The sequence below is a fragment of the Ambystoma mexicanum genome, chromosome 6q (genome assembly GCF_040938575.1).
Source record: "Ambystoma mexicanum isolate Mex_15411 chromosome 6q, UKY_AmexF1_1, whole genome shotgun sequence".
In the NCBI taxonomy this organism is placed as follows: Eukaryota; Metazoa; Chordata; class Amphibia; order Caudata; family Ambystomatidae; genus Ambystoma; species Ambystoma mexicanum.
Window position 1 is genome coordinate 1,564,017,255 of NC_090937.1, and position 19,443 is coordinate 1,564,036,697.

General features: G+C 47.8%; 1 protein-coding gene across 2 annotated transcripts in view; it reads left to right on the plus strand.

Moving 5' to 3' along the window:
- NAGK (N-acetylglucosamine kinase) overlaps positions 1–19,443 on the plus strand; it is a 460,912-nt gene that overhangs the window by 246,389 nt on the left and 195,080 nt on the right. For both annotated transcript variants that reach the window (XM_069632274.1, XM_069632275.1), the window contains exon 7: positions 16,621–16,708. In XM_069632274.1, coding sequence (XP_069488375.1) covers positions 16,621–16,708 — 88 coding nt within the window. The remainder of the gene's footprint in view (positions 1–16,620; positions 16,709–19,443) is intronic.

Below are 19,443 nucleotides of genomic sequence, written 5' to 3' on the forward strand. Positions count from 1 at the left end.
TGCAGGCGATGGTACATATAGAGAGACACCCATGCATGCCACTTAGTGTAAATAACCGATATTCTGCATACATTTTTTTATTTTTTATAACATTCCAACCATTACACATTCTCGTAAAGAACCATTACGATTTAATTGCTTGATAGGCGAGTGAGCTTGATGTTGACTCCAGAAAAGTAATTATTGCAGAATCTCGCTCCTCCTCTTTCAATACATTGCTAGAAAGTAGTACAAGGGGAAAAGTAAAAGTAGTAATAGATATGTGGGCAGATCCAACACTCGAAAATATCCCTTTCTGCATGTTGGTAGGGCTCACCATTGGCATACTAAACGCGGCAGTGGTTTCATCACTTGTGAGGATCTGTGCTTCCTCAGTGTGCTCTACGAAAAAAAGGGATATGTCAAGCACCAGATTTTAAAAACAGTATACGACTTTTAAAGGGCACTATGGCATTGTTTACTAATGGTCACAATTCACTGATTTATTAAGAGGCTCCAGAAAGCAGGGACAGATGTAGTAAAGTAAAACATTTTAAAATTCAATAGAATCTGGTAACTATGGAAACTTTAGTAAGACAAATTTTAAGTAAATATACACCGAAAGCTCTAATCCGTTCATGAAGTGACCTTTTTTCATTACACTACCTTAATTAAATGGAGAGGTCATAGAGAATACTTATATATGCAGACCATCGTCCTACATACCAACAAACATAACCAATTCATCGTCAAGGATTCACCTGAGCCAGCATATGCCAGAATTGAGTAGAATTGCATTTGGAAACAATTTACGAAGAATTCTGGGTCGACTCTTTTTTGTGTTCTTTGATTGTTCGTACATATCATCGGTAAAGTGCAGGCTGCAGAGGCGGAATCGATTGGCCCTCATGTCTTCAAAGACAGCCTGTGCACTACTTTCAATCTCGCCTACTGTAACACCGCAATTTATAATCCATTTTCTTATTAAATCTGTATCCTTCTGGAATGTATGCAGGACTGTGCCTGGACTTTTGGCATAGTTCACAGAACAGCAACCGAAACACAAACATGAAGGCATTCCCGCAAAAGTCTGTAAAATCTGTATTAAAAAAAATACTGTATGCATGTGATTGAAGGAATTATAACACAGCTTTGACTGTAATATTTGTTTTACTTAAAGAAAGAAAACCTGTATAGAATTGATTGATATACCGCAAATTGTAACGTGTTACTCGTCCGTTGAATGAACTTTCAAGCATCAAAAGGAAACCATGCTTGCAAACATGGACCATGAAATATTCTATTCTGTTCCAATGCACAGTGATGCAATGTGCTATTTACCGAGATCAAAGTACCTGAAACATTATATTATGGTGAAGTCTTTGAGATAAATGAACATTACAATACTGGGTACCTGACGTGGAAATAGAAACTTTGAGATCAGCGATCGATGACATAGAAAAGTAAATAGGTGACCTACCCTTACCTGGACCAACAAATGAGCCGATTCAGCAAGCAAGGGAGCAAGTAGCCGTGTAACAGTTATCCGGGGAACAGGAAGTACGATGACGAGATACCTTGTAGATCTCAGAGATGTTCTCCTGTTAAATGTAAAGGTGTTTATAAAGGCTTAGAAAAGTGGGTGTGTATGTGAATGTGTGACATGTTTGTTGACATCCACTCAGCCTTTGATAGCAAACGTTTTACATATGCCATACCCACCTGACCCCCTTCCGAGCGCACAGGAATAGGCTTGCTCGTACAGCCTATAGGGCAACAGGGCCAGGGTTGTAACACTTCTCCAGCATGGGGTCTGGCACGGATTCACATGCTCATGAATATTCCCCGTCGTCAGGCTGGGAATCCTCGGTAAAGAAAAAAACCAGTATCAGTTTCGTTTCTGATCTGTCTTTCGTAGTAATAACCAATCACTGGTCTCTGCGTCATACTGACCACAGCCAATGACTGCCCTCTACCTAAGCACCGCCTCTGGCAGCCATCTTCAGATTTTTACCGCACGTTCATGTGTTGGGATCCTCGTGCTATTGCTCTCGAGCGTTAGTGCTATTTTTCGCGCTTTTCACAAAAAACTTCGATTCTTTCGGTCAAAAGAGCCTCAAGCTCCACCGATCCTACATCCGATCAACGGGGACCCGTGTCGGATTCATCTGTGCCCCTCAAGGGTGAAGATTTCGTCGAGCTACACTTCGGAGGCCTCCAGAAGCTTCTCAGGCCCGGTCTCGGAGATGGCCCAGGAGAAGGGAAGCTCGACGCCCGGAAAGCTGTTCAGGGTCTGCCCTGGATGCCAGCTGCAGAACGTCTTCAAGGAGGACGAACACTCTTTCTGCCTTTACTGCCTTCATGAGGACAAGACGCACGTGGAGAAGGACTGTGCGTTTTGCGGCAACATGTCGGAACGGACCATGAAGGACCGCCATCAACGTCTCGCCAACTGGCTGGAGGGTAAGAGCCCGTCTGGCGAGAAGAAGAAGAAATCCGAGCGGTCTTCTAAGACCTTTGAGGGCGCCCCGGCGACGGGGGCCCAACATAAGGCCAAGCACCGCGAGTCCGCTGGCACCGGGAGCGCCGAACGGTCGGGCTCTACGGGCGCCAGGCAGGGCGCACCCTCCCCGCACCATCAACCACGAGCCAACGCTCTGGGTCGGGTAAGAGGAAGGCCGAGCACCCGGCGAAGCTCCTGGAGAGGCCCCGGTCGAGCTCTAAGGCAGAGGAGGAGCGTGGCAGTGCCCCCTCCCTCAAGGATAAGGCGGTGAGCGCACCTAAGGTGGTGAAGGCCTTGATCCATCCGACCAAGCCCTCTATCGAAACGGTCGCGGCGGCCCTGGCTCAGCCTGTGGTGGCTGCACCAGTGGTGGCGACCTCAGGGCCCAGAATCTCCCTGCCTCCTCGGAGGGAGTCTTCCTTTGTGCCCATCGATAGGACCCCCGTGAAACCCTCCGTGGGGAAGAAGAAGGGGGGGCAGGGCGTCGTCGTAGATTCGGCCTCAACCTCAGAAGAGGAGCTGATCGAGGTCTTAAGCCACGGCCTAGGCGTGGAAGAAGGCCAGCCCGTCGGAATGGACCCCGACGCAGGTGACGACGACATCGTCGAGGATACCGACGGGGCCCCTGCTCGCCCGTCGGATTCCCCTCTGCCAGCGCCGCAAGACAACTCGGCGGCCATTTTGTTGGCCATACAGTCCTTATGCTCCGAGATAAGGACGAGGCTACCGTTACCGACGGAGGAACCTCTCCCGTCGGGGGATCCAGAACCGGGACCTTCTGGTGTTCCCCCTACCAAGAAAAGAAGGATCCATCCACCACCTCCTTTTCAACCGTCGCGCCCCTTCCAGCCCTCCTCCCCGTCCACCCGAGGGGATGATACGGGGACTGACACGGCAGCGACGGGTACGGACGACGAGGCATACGACGAGGATTTTCCATCGTCGCCTCCCACAAGGGCTTCTCCGCCCGACGAGATCGGATCTTTCCACTCCATGATCTCCAGGGCTTCCGAGCTTTTCCAACTCTGCCCTGAGGAGAAGAAAAAGGAAGGCTTCCTTTATCAGCGGCGCGAGGCCAAGAGGAAGACGGTCCTCGCAGTGCCTCTGTTGGACGACATTTGGGATGAGGGCCTTTCCCTCCTCAAGAACCCTTCCACGACGCCAGCTAGAAGAGACCGGTACGAGAAAAAGTACCGGGTCCCGGACACGGCCCCCCTATGCCTCCGGGCGTAGCCTACCCCGGACTCCGTCGTCTCCGCGGCAGCCAGGAAGAAAGCGGGGGGGGGTGCGGCCTCCACATCGACTTCCCCGCCGGACGGCGAGGGAAAGAAATTGGATGCTATGGGACGTAGAGTCATCTCGTCGGCAGCGACGACGATTAAAGCGGCCAACGCCTTGGCTATCGTGGCCCGCTACGACAGGGAGCTCTGGTACAAGATAGCTCCCCTGCTGGATTTTCTGCCGGACGACAAGAGGGCGCAGGCCCTTGAGATCCTGCAGGAAGGTGAGGTGGCCTCGGACCACGCCATCACCGTGGCGACGGACATCGCCGACACTGGGTTCCGCCAGCTGGGCAACGGCGTTTGCCTTCGACGTCGTGGATGGCTCAAAGCTACGGACTTCCGGCAGGACGTCCAGACCAGAGTCCTGGACATGCCCTTCGACGGGAACAACCTGTTTGGGAAGACAGTGGACGATTCCCTTCAGGCCATCAAGGCGGATACTGAGACGGCCCGGGCCCTTGGAGTCCTGCAACGACGGACGCCCTTTCGGAGCGGCGGAGGCAAGGGCGCCTCCAAAGGTTCCGGCGGCGGTTTCGCTTCCTACCGTCAAGCGGCCCGCTCGTCGTCGCAAGAGGCCTACAGAGGACGAGGCAAGTCTAGAGGACCCCGCCGTCGTCGCCAAGGAGGTCAAGGCGGCAAGGCCGCGTCCAAGCAGGATTGAACCGGCCGTGGGGTCGGGCCCCCACCGAAGCACCCCGGTGGGAGGCCGGCTGGCGGGCTTCGTCAGCATGTGGGAGTCCATCTCCACCGACCGTTGGGTGCTGGACGCCCTGGCCCGGGGCCACGCGCTCGAGTTTCAAAGAAGGTGCCCGCGCGTCCCCCCCGTGGCCAGGAAAGAACTTCACGTCCCTCAACTTCTCCTGGAGGTAAAGGCGATGCTCAGAAAGGGCGCCATCGAACTCGTCCCAAAGAGGCTTCGGGGCTCCGGAGTCTACTCGAGATACTTCCTCGTGAAGAAGAAGACGGGAGGATGGCGCCCCATCCTAGACCTGCGACGTCTGAACAAGTTCATCAAGGCGCAGAAGTTCCGGATGGTCACCCTCCAGCACGTCCTGGGTCAGCTGGAGGAAGGAGACTTCCTATCGTCGTTGGATTTGGAGGATGCCTACTTCCACATTCCCATCCTAAAGGGGCACCGAAAATTCCTCAGATTCGTGGTCCAAGGGCGTCATTACCAGTTCAAAGCCCTTCCCTTCGGACTACGGTCGGCACCCAGGGTATTCACCAAGTGCCTCGCACCGGTGGCGGCGCAGCTGCGCCGCGAGGGGATTCACGTCTACCCCTACCTGGACGACTGGCTCATCCGCGCCAAGACAAGGGAGCTCGCCGTGGTCCACACGGCAAGGACCGTCCAACTCCTCACGGACCTGGGATTCTCCGTGAACTACGCCAAATCCCACCTGGTGCCCGCGCAAGTCGCACTGTTTCTGGGAGCGAGGCTCGACACAGTGTCCCTTCTGGCCTCCCCGTCGGAGGAGAGGACCAGGACCATCTTGGGCAAGGTGCAACGGATGTTGGTGGCCGACGCGGCCAAAGTGAGGTCCATCAAGTCCCTCCTCGGGATGATGTCTTCCTGCATCTACCTCATTCCCATGTGCAGTCTCCGGATGCGCCCGTTGCAAGAATTCCTGGATGCGCGCTGGATCCAGACGACGGGCAGCTTCGAGGAAAGGATCAAGCTTGACGAGAGTTTCCGACGAGCGATACGGTGGTGGGGCACCCGCGCGCATCTGACGGCGGGCATGGACTTCCAGACCCCAGCCCACCAGGAGACTGTGACCACGGATGCCTCCCTGGAAGGGTGGGGAGCGCACACCGAAAATCTGCACGCAAGGGGACTCTGGCTCCCGACGGAGAAGTCCCTGCATATCTAACGTCCTGGAGCTCCGTGCAGTGTTTTGGGCCCTCAGGTCCTTCCTTCCGTCCCTCAAGGGCAAGGTGGTGAGGATCTTCACCGACAACACCACCACCATGTTTTACATCAGGAAACAGGGCGGAACCAGGTCCCCAGCGCTGTCCAAGGAGGCGCAGGACCTGTGGCATTGGGCCGTCGCCCAAGGGATTTTTCTGGTGCCGTTTCATCTGGCAGGGATAAAAAACACCATCGAGTGGGAACTACGGCAGGATCTGGTGGATCGCCTCTTCCGACGGTGGGGCACACCCCAGATCGACCTGTTCGCGACGGCGACGAACACCAAGTGCCGGAGGTTCGCCATCAGGTTTCCCCAGACGAGGAGCATGGGCGATGCTTTCTCGTTCCCCTGGGAGGGCCTGTTCCTCTACGCGTTCCCTCCCTTGCCTCTGCTAATCTGGCTCGTCAACCAGCTCAAGAGGTCACGGTGCAGGATGATCCTCGTCGCACCTGCGTGGCCGAGGCAGATATGGTTCCCGGACCTTCTGGACTTGTCAGCGTCCCCGCCGATCAAGCTGTCGGCGGACGCGGATCTACTCTCCAGGGAAGGAGGCGCCATCCTCCACCACGACCCGAAGTCGCTGAACTTGCAGGCCTGGCTCCTGCAGCGCTAGAGTTTGGAGGATACGACATACCGGCCGATTGCAGAGAGGTTCTTGCAAAGGCCAGGGCGTCCTCGACTCTTAAATGCTACGGACACAAATGGAAGAGGTTCTCTGTCTGGTGCCACGCACAGAAGATTAACCCTCTACGGATTACGGCTCCCCAAGTACTGCCGTACCTGCTGACGCTGGCCAAAGCTGGTCTGGCACACGCGTCCATCAAGATTCATCTTGCTGCGATCTCCCGATACACCAGAACCACGGGGCGGACGTCCTTGTGGTCTCATCGTCTGGTGAAAGAGTTCATGAAGGGACTGTTCAGATCGTTCCCGCCGGTGAAGGCTCCGGCCCCGGCGTGGGAGCTCAACGTGGTGCTGACCAAGCTCATGGGACCTCCGTTCGAGCCTCTGCACTCGGCCCCGTTGAAGTTTCTATCGTGGAAAACAGCTTTTCTTGTGGCCATCACCTCCGCACGACGAGTGGGAGAGATCCAGGCCCTTTCCTGCAAGGCCCCGTACTTGACTTTCCACGACACGAGGGTAGTGCTCAGGACGCACCCCTCCTTCATGCCCAAGGTACCGTCGGACTTCCATCTCAACGAACCCTTGGTGTTACCTGTGTTCTTCCCGTCGCCTTCATCGCCGGCTGAGAGGACTTTGCACTCGCTGGATGTAGCTAGAGCGCTGAAGTTCTACGTGGACCGCACGAAGGGTTTTCGGAAGACGTCACAACTCTTTGTGAACTTTGGACCTGTCAATCAGGGGAAGGCTCTCTCGAAGGCTTCCATCTCCAGATGGCTCTCCGGCTGTATCATGTGCTGTCACCGGTTGGCAAACCGACCGCTGCCTGGCCGTCCGAGAGCCCATTCCACCAGAGCGATCGCAGCTACCACGGCGTTCCTATCTGGTGTGCCCCTGCTGGACATATGCAGGGCTGCTACGTGGAGGTCGACGCACACCTTCACGAAATTCTACTGCGTCGACCGGGATTCCAGGGAGGAGTCCAGGGTCGGCCAAGCAGTGCTGCGCAACCTGTTCGCCTGAGGTGAGCCTGGTGAGGAGGTAAGATGCTTAATGTTGAGTTGATGTGATGCTTAATGTTGAGCCTTTGCCACCTCCCGTGGTTGTGCATGTGTGTACTGCTATGTATTCTTTATTCATGAGCATGTGAATCCATGCCAGACCCCATGCTGGAGAAGGAACAAGTTACTTACCTGTAACTGTTGTTCTCCAGCATGGGTCTGGCATGGATTCACATGCGAACCCTCCCGCCTACCCCTCTGCGGCTCTTCACTTGGTCATACTGCCACTTCACGTGCTTCCAAATCTGAAGATGGCTGCCAGAGGCGGTGCTTAGGTAGAGGGCAGTCATTGGCTGTGGTCAGTATGACGCAGAGACCAGTGATTGGTTATTACTACGAAAGACAGATCAGAAACGAAACTGATACTGGTTTTTTTCTTTACCGAGGATTCCCAGCCTGACGACGGGGAATATTCATGAGCATGTGAATCCATGCCAGACCCATGCTGGAGAACAACAGTTACAGGTAAGTAACTTGTTCCTAACGCAAAATGCTCGTATTAGTCTTTTTTTGTTAATGAAAGTGGCCTACTTTTTTGGCCCATGTGTCCTAGTTTTATGAGTTACTTCATTAACTAGCTAGTAGTAGTGAACACTGTTTTTGAATATATATTATTTTAAATGCCTAATTCGCATCACCTTTTCATTAAAATACTCACCTATCGGTTAAAAATAAAACTGTGCCCAAAAAGGAATGAATAGCGAATTTAAACTGCGCCACGTTTTCATTGGTGCCCGGGACAATCATATGGCCCAGTACGACCCTGTTTATAGGTGCCAACGGCCATTGATACGGGAGGGGGGATGGATGGGCATGTGGCGAGTGCAAAAGGTCCGGAACACTGCTGAAGGGACACAAACTTTTGTGGATTTCAGGGATGAGGTCTTGGAGACACTGGGTCTGGGGAGGCTATGTGAACAATGGTCACCGCGCAGAAGATCCCTTTGATAGGTACATGGTGTTTAGCTCCTTGAGCGTTCCCATCCTCCCAGGCCCCTTGCAAGCGCATGGGCACAGGTGCTAACTGCCATTGATACTAGAGGGGGGATGAATGGGCATGAGGCGAGCGCAATAGGCCCGGAACACTGCTGAAGGGACACAAACTTATGTGGATTGCAGGAGCTGGGTCTTGAAGAGTGGAGTCTGGAGGATCTCTTTGCATTGTACATGGTGTTTGGCACCTTGGCCGTTCCCACCCACCCAGTACCAGAGTGGGATGTAATAGAGGGGGGATGAATTGTTGCGGACAAGGTGAGCGCAAAATAGCACCAACCATTCTTTCATGTCCCTCATGGACGAGTGAGCGTGTTCTTGATTCACTGAAAAATGTCATATATGCTCATTTGTATTTTATTTAGTTTGGTGATGTTGATGGCACAAACGAACAACAAATTGTATACTTGAGGTTGCAGCACAGTATGTAATAATCCCCTGTACTGTCAGCTCTCACTGGGGAATTTGGCGCGAATGGCTCCAACGACACAGGCGAGTATTACTCTTCGAATGAGGAATCCACGCCACCCATAAAGCCACCATGTAAACGAGCTGTAGGCTGCCAGCCTGTACCACTGTGGAAGAGAAACATACATACTGTAATTGAATGAACCTGATAAGTGTACCACCCTTACTTGAAAACACATCCTAAATTCTATGGCTTAGTTGCCCTTACAAAAGTTAGCTCATGGAAAAATGAATTTGGGCTTTGAAGTCTCCACACATTACAAAGGTGAACACCCATTCAATCCTTAACAGTTTGGGCCACAGAGAAATACTGTTCTTTAGTTAAGACACGTAAGCGATGAACAATGATTTCTAAAAAGTGAGAGAAATATATTCCATTTGCAGCCTAAATTAATTAGTCCGTGATCGGTCAAAGTTGTGATAATTTAGGAGACAAACATGAAATGTTAGTCGTCTCAGTGGTCAAAATGACATCACATCTAGAGTACACTTACTCGTTACTTGGATTGCGACGGCGAACTGTTGCGCAAAGTTCATGCATAAGCACCGTCATAATCCTCAACACGGACCTTGTGAGGCAAGCTGCCCTGAAGTCATGCAGCTCGGTAACACATAGCGGTGGTGGGTCTTCTTCTGATATGTAGGCCATGCATCCAGAGTTTTCTTGGCAGCAGCAGTTCTCCACCTCGTTTGGCATGACCTCGCAATGATTGCAGGTACACCAGGTGGAAGCGTCTTCCATGCGACTAGGCTCAGGCTCATCTTCCCAACTACCGTTCGATTTCCCCATCATTTCTGCATCTTTCTCTTTCAAATATTTCCTTCTCAGAATACTCAGGCTTGTACTGGTAGGGCTGTATTGTTAAGACACATGTTTTTATAAAACGTAAGTAACGATTGAAATCAGTTCTGCTAGTGTAAGTATCTGTTCGCAGGTGCTTCCTACTATGAAGATAGCTGAACAGAGCAGAAACGAGTCACAGGCCAGCCGACAAAAATATAGTGAAACGATTGAAAAAGCAACTCTGATTTTGTCTGATGAGAAGGGGTCTGTTTATACTTGTTGAGGAAAGAGGCATCCTGCCATTTCCATGGTAACACTTCAATAGCTTGCACACAGAGAACATTGACACAAGAAGTGCACTATTGTTGTGAAAAGGGCCATACGCGTCTAGTGATGTCAGCTTCAGGGATGGGCGGTCTGCATTCTTGCGGCGAGCGCCCTTGAAGTTAGTGCGATGCCTCAACTGATAATATTAGCACAAGATGGTCGTGGCCAAACCCATTGTTTTCGCATGTGTAAAAGTGAGGAAAACTAAGGTAAGATGCATAGGAAAAGAAAAAATGTTAAGATCAATTTACAGTATGCTTAAAAATACATGCCCGAACGATCGGGACAATAACATTTTTTAGTGCACTTCCCCTTTAATAAAAATAGAGTGGTTTAATATATATATATTAAAAAGTACACAGGACAATTGCAATCCTTGCGGTACCCCATATGATACGAGCAGGACCTGGGGCCAGAGATGGCACTAATTTCACCTCTCGTGTCCTTTCATATAAGAACGATCAAAAAACATTTTGATGCGCGGGTAGAAATGATACCACATATCTCAGACGTTGAACTAAGATGTCATGATTGACTGTGTGGAAAATGGGCGATATGTCGAGCTTGACCAACCGGGTCATGCCACTGTTGTCTGGTTGCTGAAGAATGTCATGCAAGACAGTGAGTGAGGCGGTCTCAGTGTCATGTTGAGAATGACAGGCAAATTGAAAGCAGTAGAATAGAAAATGTAATCCTACAAACAACTGAAGTAGAGATGAGGCCACCCGTTCCAAAATCTTAGAGAGCCAAAGAAGTCCTGCTACAGATCAATAATTATTCTGGACTAATGAATCATTTCTATTATTTTTTATTCAGAAGAGGAGGTTCTATGGCTGCTTTTGGTTTTGTGGCACCAACAACTTCTGTGAATTACTTCTTTACAGATTAAATAATAAAACCTGCAATGAAATCTAAATATTTTAGCTGTGAGCGCAGGAAAAGAATCTTCCAAGCGAATGGTTGGTGGAAGTTTTCTAAGACGATAAGAAATCTCATCAACCACAACCTTTTGAAAATGAAATTGAAATATAATTTGGAATGTAGCATAACCAACCATATATGCCAAGCTGGGTCGAATAATGGATTTGGAAAGACATAACAGCTCTGTGTTGATTGAGTGTGCAAGCTCAACCTGGACATTTGGAGAATGTCAGCCTTCTTTTTTGTGTGTATAACCGAGGAACTATTTGACTGCGCTTTGTTTATGTATAAGAGATTCTTGGCACGAATGGGGGGGGCAATATTCCCGATGATTTATATCCTGAGCGATATATTGTTCTTGGAAGATATGTTGACCATTAATGATATCCCAAACGTGCAGTAGATATTTCTGTCCAAGATTCCTTCTGTTTCGAGAAATGGTTTATTGAAATGAATGAACTACGTTGATGTTTAAAATTGAGATTTGCTAGTTTTCTCCGAGGATTGGTAACTTGGTAGAGCATTTACTTATTTCATGTAGTGAAAGTGGCAAAGAGGTGCAATAAGAATGCGGCTATGGCTTGGTGTCCGTGCATTAAGTCAGGGTTGACTTGTTCCCTTGACACCTGATGTCGGCACTTGCCACATGCTCGCCGCTGGCCGCAGTGTACTGCACTGTCCCTGCCCCCTTCCCACACACTTGCGCGATCTGAATGACACTTGGCCTAGTAGGATCGCTGTCTGTCCTCCCTTTGTTCCGTGTTGCGTAGCTGTTCACGCTGTGATGGTCAGGGTGTGAACAGACAAGGTGCAGTAGTTCGGTAGGTGCCAGGGATTGAAGGAAAGTGCATTGGCAGTGTTTGTAGTGGCAGCTGATCCTCGATGGTGCATATTGGGACCTGTGACTTGGCACATACAGCATTGACTGATACGTGCAGTATTGCCTGCTGAAGTGTGCGTCATAGGTTATTTTGCCCCGATTAATCTGTTTAGGCCAATCGGAGACAGAACAATAAGAGGGGTTGCATATGATAACAGTGGCCAGAAAATCTTTATTTAATGCATATGCACAAGACAAAAGAGTTGGCTTTGTCAGTGCTTGTTTTTAACATGACTTCAGTGCATGGAGCAGATTAAATTCAAGTGGCTGAAGGGATACTTTGTTACTATTTGTACACCAGTAACGCATTTATGTTAGGCAGAATCCTGTGCAGTGCCCTTAGGGACCACTACACACAATTAAAACTACAGGTGGCAATACAAGTTTTACCTTTGGTACAAGCCTGTACTACTAGGTTATAGTGGTAGCAGTAGCGGAGCAGCCAGACTTATCTCAAGAGTATAAGAGCAGTAGCAGAGATTACACAAAGGGACCACAATTACTGTGACTCAAGCTAACACTGGCTCAAGGTTTTAGGTAGAAAAATATAAGTACATTTATTTTTAAACCGTCAGTTATAAACACAACACTTCTATTAAACTTTAAACAAAACCACACGTTAAATATACTACAACTGACCAATTCACTTTGTACAGTATGTCTCAAGGTAAGTTTGTTTGTTTGTTTGTTTGTTTGTTTGTTTATTTGTATGGCGCACCTTACCCAGGGGCAACAGGGCGCAAGCAAAAAGATAATTCGAAGCTTACAATGTTGCAGAAATATACACTTTGAGGTAGTAATAAAAATAATCAGAATTACAGGAATAAAAAATATACAAATCTTCATATATACAAAGTCAATATCTATGCAGGGGTAAATATACGGATATGTACAGGGCTGTTAGAGGCGGGTAAACCTAAAAGAATATTCAGGATTACAGAGGTAATAAGGAATAAGAGGTATACAAGTCTTCAAACATTAAAAGTCAATATCTATACAGGAGGTAAGTGTACAGAAGTGTGCGGGGCTGTTAGAGGCGAAGGCAGAAACACGAACAAGAGTATCACTATCTATACATAGGTGTAGGAAAGTGCAGCTAAATACAAGAGTTATTGGAGTTAAGGTGACTGATGAGGTGTCTTCTAAAGTGCGAGTATGGTTGGTCAGCTCTTAGGTTGTGAGGCAGAGAGTTCCAGAGCGTGGCAGCTTTCACCGGGAAACTGTTCCCACCAATGGTGGAGAGTTTGAATCTGGGGATTATCAGACGGTTGGAATTGATGGTTCTTGTTTGTCGGATGGAGGACTTTCTCTTTACCTTGTCCATCAGATAACTGGGGGCGGCATTGTTGAGGGCTTTATGGGTTAGGGAGGCCAACTTTAGTTTGATTTTGTTGTCTGTAGAGAGCCATTTCTGTTGGCGTCTAGTGGTTGAGATATGATCTCTCTTATTAATGCCGAGGGCAGCTCTCAAGGCAAGTACCTTGAGTACCCTGTGTTTGAATGAACCAGTGTTATGAACAAAACACGATACCGCGGATACGGTTGCGATCACTTTTTGACAAATGCTACTGGGGCAAAAACACACTTAGAACTTGAGATACCCAGAGTGAGTTGGAGGCATAAATCACAGGCAATATTTAGGTTAGGCAGACAGGATCGAGAAACACTCAGAAACAGGAGTTCAAAAGTCAAAGGGCCGGAGCCAGGTTTAAGTGACACCGGAGACCTGTTGCCGAAGATCACATCGTTAGACAGTTCACGATTCAGTGTAGCCAAGAGTACTTTGATATTGTCAATGTTCAGAAGCAAAAGTTATAAGAAGGAGAGAAGACCAGGGCAAGCCTTGAGGATGAAGAAAAGGAGTTCACCCAATTTCCCCAAGCAGAACACAGTACCTTATTCCAATGGTGCAGCTGGTGCCCTGGCAGTTGTTCCTGTTGGTAATACCGCAAACCCACGATTTCTGGAGCTTCGTTGTGAAGGACGGCGTCTGAAGGGGGTCTGCACCACACAGGGATGAAGCCGGCAGCAGCGACAGCGAATAAAAGGTGTGCTCCTTAAAAACAGGAGAGGCTTGTCAGGTGGCAATCCGGACCACTACAGCAGTGTGCAGCGATTTCGACCACGAGGGTGACCTCTGGCTGAAGAAGATGAGCTGGTTATCCCCACCAGGCTCAAGGAAAGAAGACTCCAAACTGGATCTTCTCTTAGTCGTTGAAGGTTAGATAGCTCAGGACTGCAGCAGGGCTTCACCGGGACGGGGTAGTTGCAGCAGCCGTCATTCTCTCCGCTTCTCTTCGGTTCCTTGTAGTTCCAGTGGCGACTGACTTCTAGCCCAAGAGACCTGCCTTCTATGCGCAAAACCCCCATTCACACAGCCTGGCTGTCAATCACGCAGCATGGGGGTTGTCCAGCCGGGACAACCACCTCAGCCAATCATGGCAAAGTGCGACTTGGGTTTCCTAGGATACCCTGTGCTGGGGGTGACTACACCCCTTCCCCACATTCAGTCTACCTAGACACCCGGGCGCCAAGAGAAGGGCTTCTATGCAGAAGCCCGCCAAAAGACGATGAACAAAGAAGGCGAACAAAGTTTGCTGCGCAAAGTAAAACACAAGGACTTGAACAAAAAGAAATGGCGAATAAACCCAACCGGAGCCAAAAGAAAGACAATTTGGTCAAGAGGGTTTATGCTTAAGGCTTCAAAAATAGCCATAAGGATTACCACGTTTATCTACTATAATCGTGGTAGAAAAGTAAGGGTAGATACCACTGCCACCAGCCAAGTCTAAATGTTAAAAGAGCAAAACAATGCTCAGGGAGGTACAGACAGAAAAGGGGTACAGATTAGCCCTTCCAGTACTCCATGTAAGATGGGGTGTACTGGGTCTGTGGTAAAAGTGCCTAGGTAAAGTAAATGGCAACTTTACCTTTCTCTGGGGGACAGTAGTCCGCCCCAGTGAAATGGTGTCAGAGGGCAGTCTTAAAGACAACCCTGGGTTACTACACTGAAGGTGCTGTGTAACCCATACAAGAACAGGGGCACCTGGAGTAGTGTGCTCCAGTGCCCAGGATCACACAATGAGTAAAAACGCATAGGCCAAAACACATGTAAGAGTGGAAAAAGGATGTACACTCTTACCAGGTGGAAAAATAAACTCCATAAATCCAGCAAAGCTGCTGGGGGACTCACTGGGTGAGGGAAATTAGCCCTAGATGGAGAATTCCCCTAACACTTTACAGTGGCAATTATGAAATAAGTCACAGCAGACTGCTTAGCAATACCCTCGTCAGCGCAAGGTTTGACGTTACTGCTTGATAGAGCTGGCTCAAAGAGACACCGAGAGGAAGTGTTTTTGGCGAGCAGGGGCTAGCGAGTAGGAATTGTGATCGGGATTAGCATGGCAAGGGACAGCCAGTGGCTGGGTAAATAGCCCCCACATGCTGTGTGTCCCTAATCGCGTGTAATCCCCCGCTGAGCTATACTTCAGTGCAATAGTTTCGGCTTATAGGTAGCACTTCAGCACCACCCAATAGCCAAACCTAAAAAAAGGAGAGCATGTTTTCTTTCTTTTCGATGTGTATTGTGAGATACCACATCTGGGCAGAGGTGTTAACGTTATTATGCATGTAATGATGATGTCCATGATGTAGAAATGGGATTAAAAGTAACATTTGCTTCTTTTACAGTTGGAATGTTTTACTGACCATAAAATGTAGTAGCGTTTAATGACATTGCCCGTAGTTCTGTGATGCACACGAGAGGTGGTGGTCAGGAAGTGATCTGGATTTCCGAGTCTACCGGTAGTATTTAAAGTGTGGGAATAAGAAAAGAAGACTGGTCTCTGACCACATCATTTTTAATCTTTTTCTTTATTTCAGGCTAACATAATTCAAACAAGTTATAATCTGAAGGTCGCATTGTATTGCTTGTGAATTTGCCAACCAAGGTTGCTAGACCTCAGGAACATGGTTTGCCCTCTTTGAGGCTTGATGGCTCTGAGCTAAACTGTGTATTGTGGATGGCATTAAAACAGTCAAGTGGCATATAGCTCACTGCTATTGAAGACTGGCCCAAAGTGGGCAGTCACTTATTCATTGTTTCTCATTCATGGCTTGGCACCAATGCCATCGATTGTAATTGTAGTTGGTTCTTGGTAGTGCATCGCATTTTATGTTCTGTAAATCTTAAATGTAATTCGGGATGTTTTCGTTTTATTTGTCTATTGTTATAAAAAATGTGAGTTTATATCATACTAAATTGTATTGAAGTTCAGCTATGTCAAAAAAAAAATATCATTGGTTATTTATAACACGCTTAATACCCAGAGGTGTCTAAGCGCGGACCCGTGGATCGAACCTGTGTTGCTCCGTGTCGTCTTGCTTCTAGGGCGAGCACGTTGCCCCTGAGCTATCCTCCCGAGACTATGCCGTGTACGTAGAGAGCAGCGGGGATTAACTGGGCGAAGTACGGCAGGCCCAACTTTCTATGCTGTGGGTGTTCTAAAAGTGACAGGCCATGCCATGACCGGAAAGCTGTGGAACACTGGCTTCCACAGGCAGAGGAGGCATTCGGCTGTGCCCTTACAGGATCAAGGCATTGTTTCACTTCCTATCCACCGTGACAATATGATGCGAGACTTTATAAATATGCACAAGCCGGTGGCTAGTAATAACTGACTCCTGGCAAGGAACACATGGTGTGCCGTGTGCATAAAGAGAATGAAAAGGGTGAGTAATTTCGTGCCTGGCTGTTTGCTTTTCATTTTTTGACGAGAAAGCTTGCAAATCATTGGCTGTGTCCTTGTACCCTTGCCTCCCCTCCTGCCACATGCGGTCTCTGCTGAGGTGTGTATTTGTTGTCATTGTGTTTGTGTGTTCTTGCAGGTTTCTGATCGTCTCGGTATCCTGCCCCATCTGTACAGGACTTTTGAGAAATCCAAGTTTGCAGGCTTTTGCCGGAAGCTAGCAGAAGGTATTGTATGAAATGCAGTATTTTGGTAGGGACGTTGAGAGAGGACAATTGCCAGGCTTCTAAAAATATATATATATATATTTTTTTTGTAAATGATACTCATGAGGATGTGCATTTTTTTGTTAGTTTAGGAAATACACAGGTCAGCATATTCTCAAAGGGCACGTGCGCATTTCAGGAGAAAACTGAGCAGGGAAATGTACCTAAGTACATTTGTATTTATTTGTAATTATTTAGCGCTAATGATGGAAGGCGAAAGTCAGTTTATCAGCAGTCTCGCACACGGTTGTCTGTAATTTGCCCTAATTTTATCGATGAACTTCGGGCCGAAGCCCATTTTCGCCAGAAAGAGGAAGGGCAACTATACCCGATCAAAAGCTTTCTCCACGTCAAGAGAAAGCAAGACCACTAAAATCTTTTTTTTTCACCTTTTCCAAAATATGGCAAGTACGCGTAATATTGTGTGTTTGACAGTGTTTTCTAAAGCCTGATTGGTCTGGATGTATAACCGAGGGAAGGAGAGATACCATCCTATTGGCTGATAACTTTGTATACATTTTAGCATCCAGATTCATGAAGTCTATGGGGTGATATGATCCACCTATACTAGTATCTTTTCAATATTTTGGGAATAACCCAACCTTGGCCTCTTGCCATAGTAGCGGAAATGCAGCCTGATGGGCCTTGAAACATGGTTTTTGAGATCTTTGATTTTCTTTGTTCCTTGTGTCGAGACGCTTAAAATGAGCTCTGTCCTTTCCATCTATGACAACATTGATGTTTCGCTCTTATCAGGTGACTGTCTCATGTGTGAAGGGGCTGAAATCCAAGAAAGGGTTGGGGTTTCCAAATGCCATGTAGGCACTAATTTGGTGCAGATTATTGGAACAGTGTGGAACTTCTATGAGGAACAAACTAGATTTTCTATTTGCTTAAACCCTGTAATGGGAGAATGAGGGAGTTTGTAATCTTCCTTAGTCTAAAAAGTCTCCCTGTATATGAATACACGGGTAGCTGGATAGGTGTCCATCAGGAAGATCGAAGGCGTAGATTGTGTCTAAATTCTATTCAATCTAATCGACACATATTGATACAATGTCTGCGGTTGAAGGTCCATTATGAAAGGGGCTATGCTGCTTTTGAAACTGATATTAGTAACACCAAAGGAAAACGGTTCTGAAGCTCTCTGGGGCTGTATACTTTGGGCCTAATTCATGAAAGCATTTTATAATGGCAAACCCCTATTGGAAAACATTCTGTGAATAAGGACCATGTGTGTGGAAAGAAGCTGTAAAATACCTCTTGACTCTTTCAGTAGAGAATTGAGACAGCAGGCAGGGTTTTCCAGGATCTGATAAGCAGGCTGGACAGCTTTTTATTAGGGGACAGACTGAAATGTTTTAATGATAATAATGAAGTGTGAATGCAAGTTATATATAACGTGTATTTTAGGATATTTTGAACAATTAATTGTTTATGAATGGGAAGATTTTAGACTGTTGTGCTTATGGTTTTGAATCTTTTTGTAAGCAAATGCACATTAAAGAAAACAAAGAATATTTTTTTTAAAAAAAAGATGTTGTGCTTTATATAGAGAGAGATTCTGCATTGTGTTTAGACTGGACAGAACTTGCCATAGTACTGTAGCATGTGCACCCTGTAATACCAATTGTATTCTCTACATCCTTAATGGCAAGGAGTTCTCCAAGTCGCTGAAAGGAATGACGCTTTATTTTCCTGGCAAACTTTCATCACACTTCTTTGAAACCCTGCCGGGGTTGCTGATGGCCTGGTTTCATAGCAAAGCAAAATAAATCGGAAGGTTGTTTCCTGCGGCGCCGCTCGTCTCAGTTCTTCTGGACTGCAAGGTCATTCATTGTACTTAAATTAGCACCATGGAGGTGCAGAAAAGCCAATGGGATGACTCTGAATGCAGTGATCTCCGCATTCCAAGACCTCTCCTGGGCTCCTTGCACCTCCACACCCCTCCTGTGTTGCCATATGCCTTCTACAGTTGGCACTTCAGCGGCTGTGCCCCCCTCCTCTTCATCCTGTGCCATAGAGATTAAAATAGGGATTTGCCTTTGCTGATGGAGCCACCATTTCATTTACCATGATGGCCATGTTTGGCTTGTTTTCTCTTTTCCTTTATAAAAACTGGCGTACTCTCATCATTCACATTTGCCCTTTTCCACACACCCAGACCTGTTTGGGGGATGATCCCCTTAGTGCCCTCCAGAACAAACTGCACTGTAGTTACCCCTGCCTGAGACTATGTTAAAGGGCTTCTCCTTGGTCAGGCCTGTAACTAGGTCTCCACGACTTTCACATTCGGTATAGCATGCTCTGTCCTGCTGTAGTGCTAAATTATTTGGACGTTATGTTAAACCTTGCTTTATTTAAAGGTTTAAATTGATTTGTCTCCATCAATGTTATATTTGCTAATGTTCGCACCATGCCAGAGGAACATTTTCCAGTGGTTGTTCATCAGTGCTAGTACTAAGCCATATAAGGTGTTATGAGTTCCATGCTACTGGAGGTCTTTATGACTACACTTGCGTTTCCATTTGACTGAATCTTGCAAAAGCGGTACTTGTCCCTAGGATCTTTTGGAGCATGCCCAGGAATAGAACTATAAGGTTTTTACACAACGACAGCCCCTTTACATTTTGAGAGAATCTTCTCTGATTCCTGGTACCTGTGTACTTGGTACTGTGTGATGATCTCTTATGAAA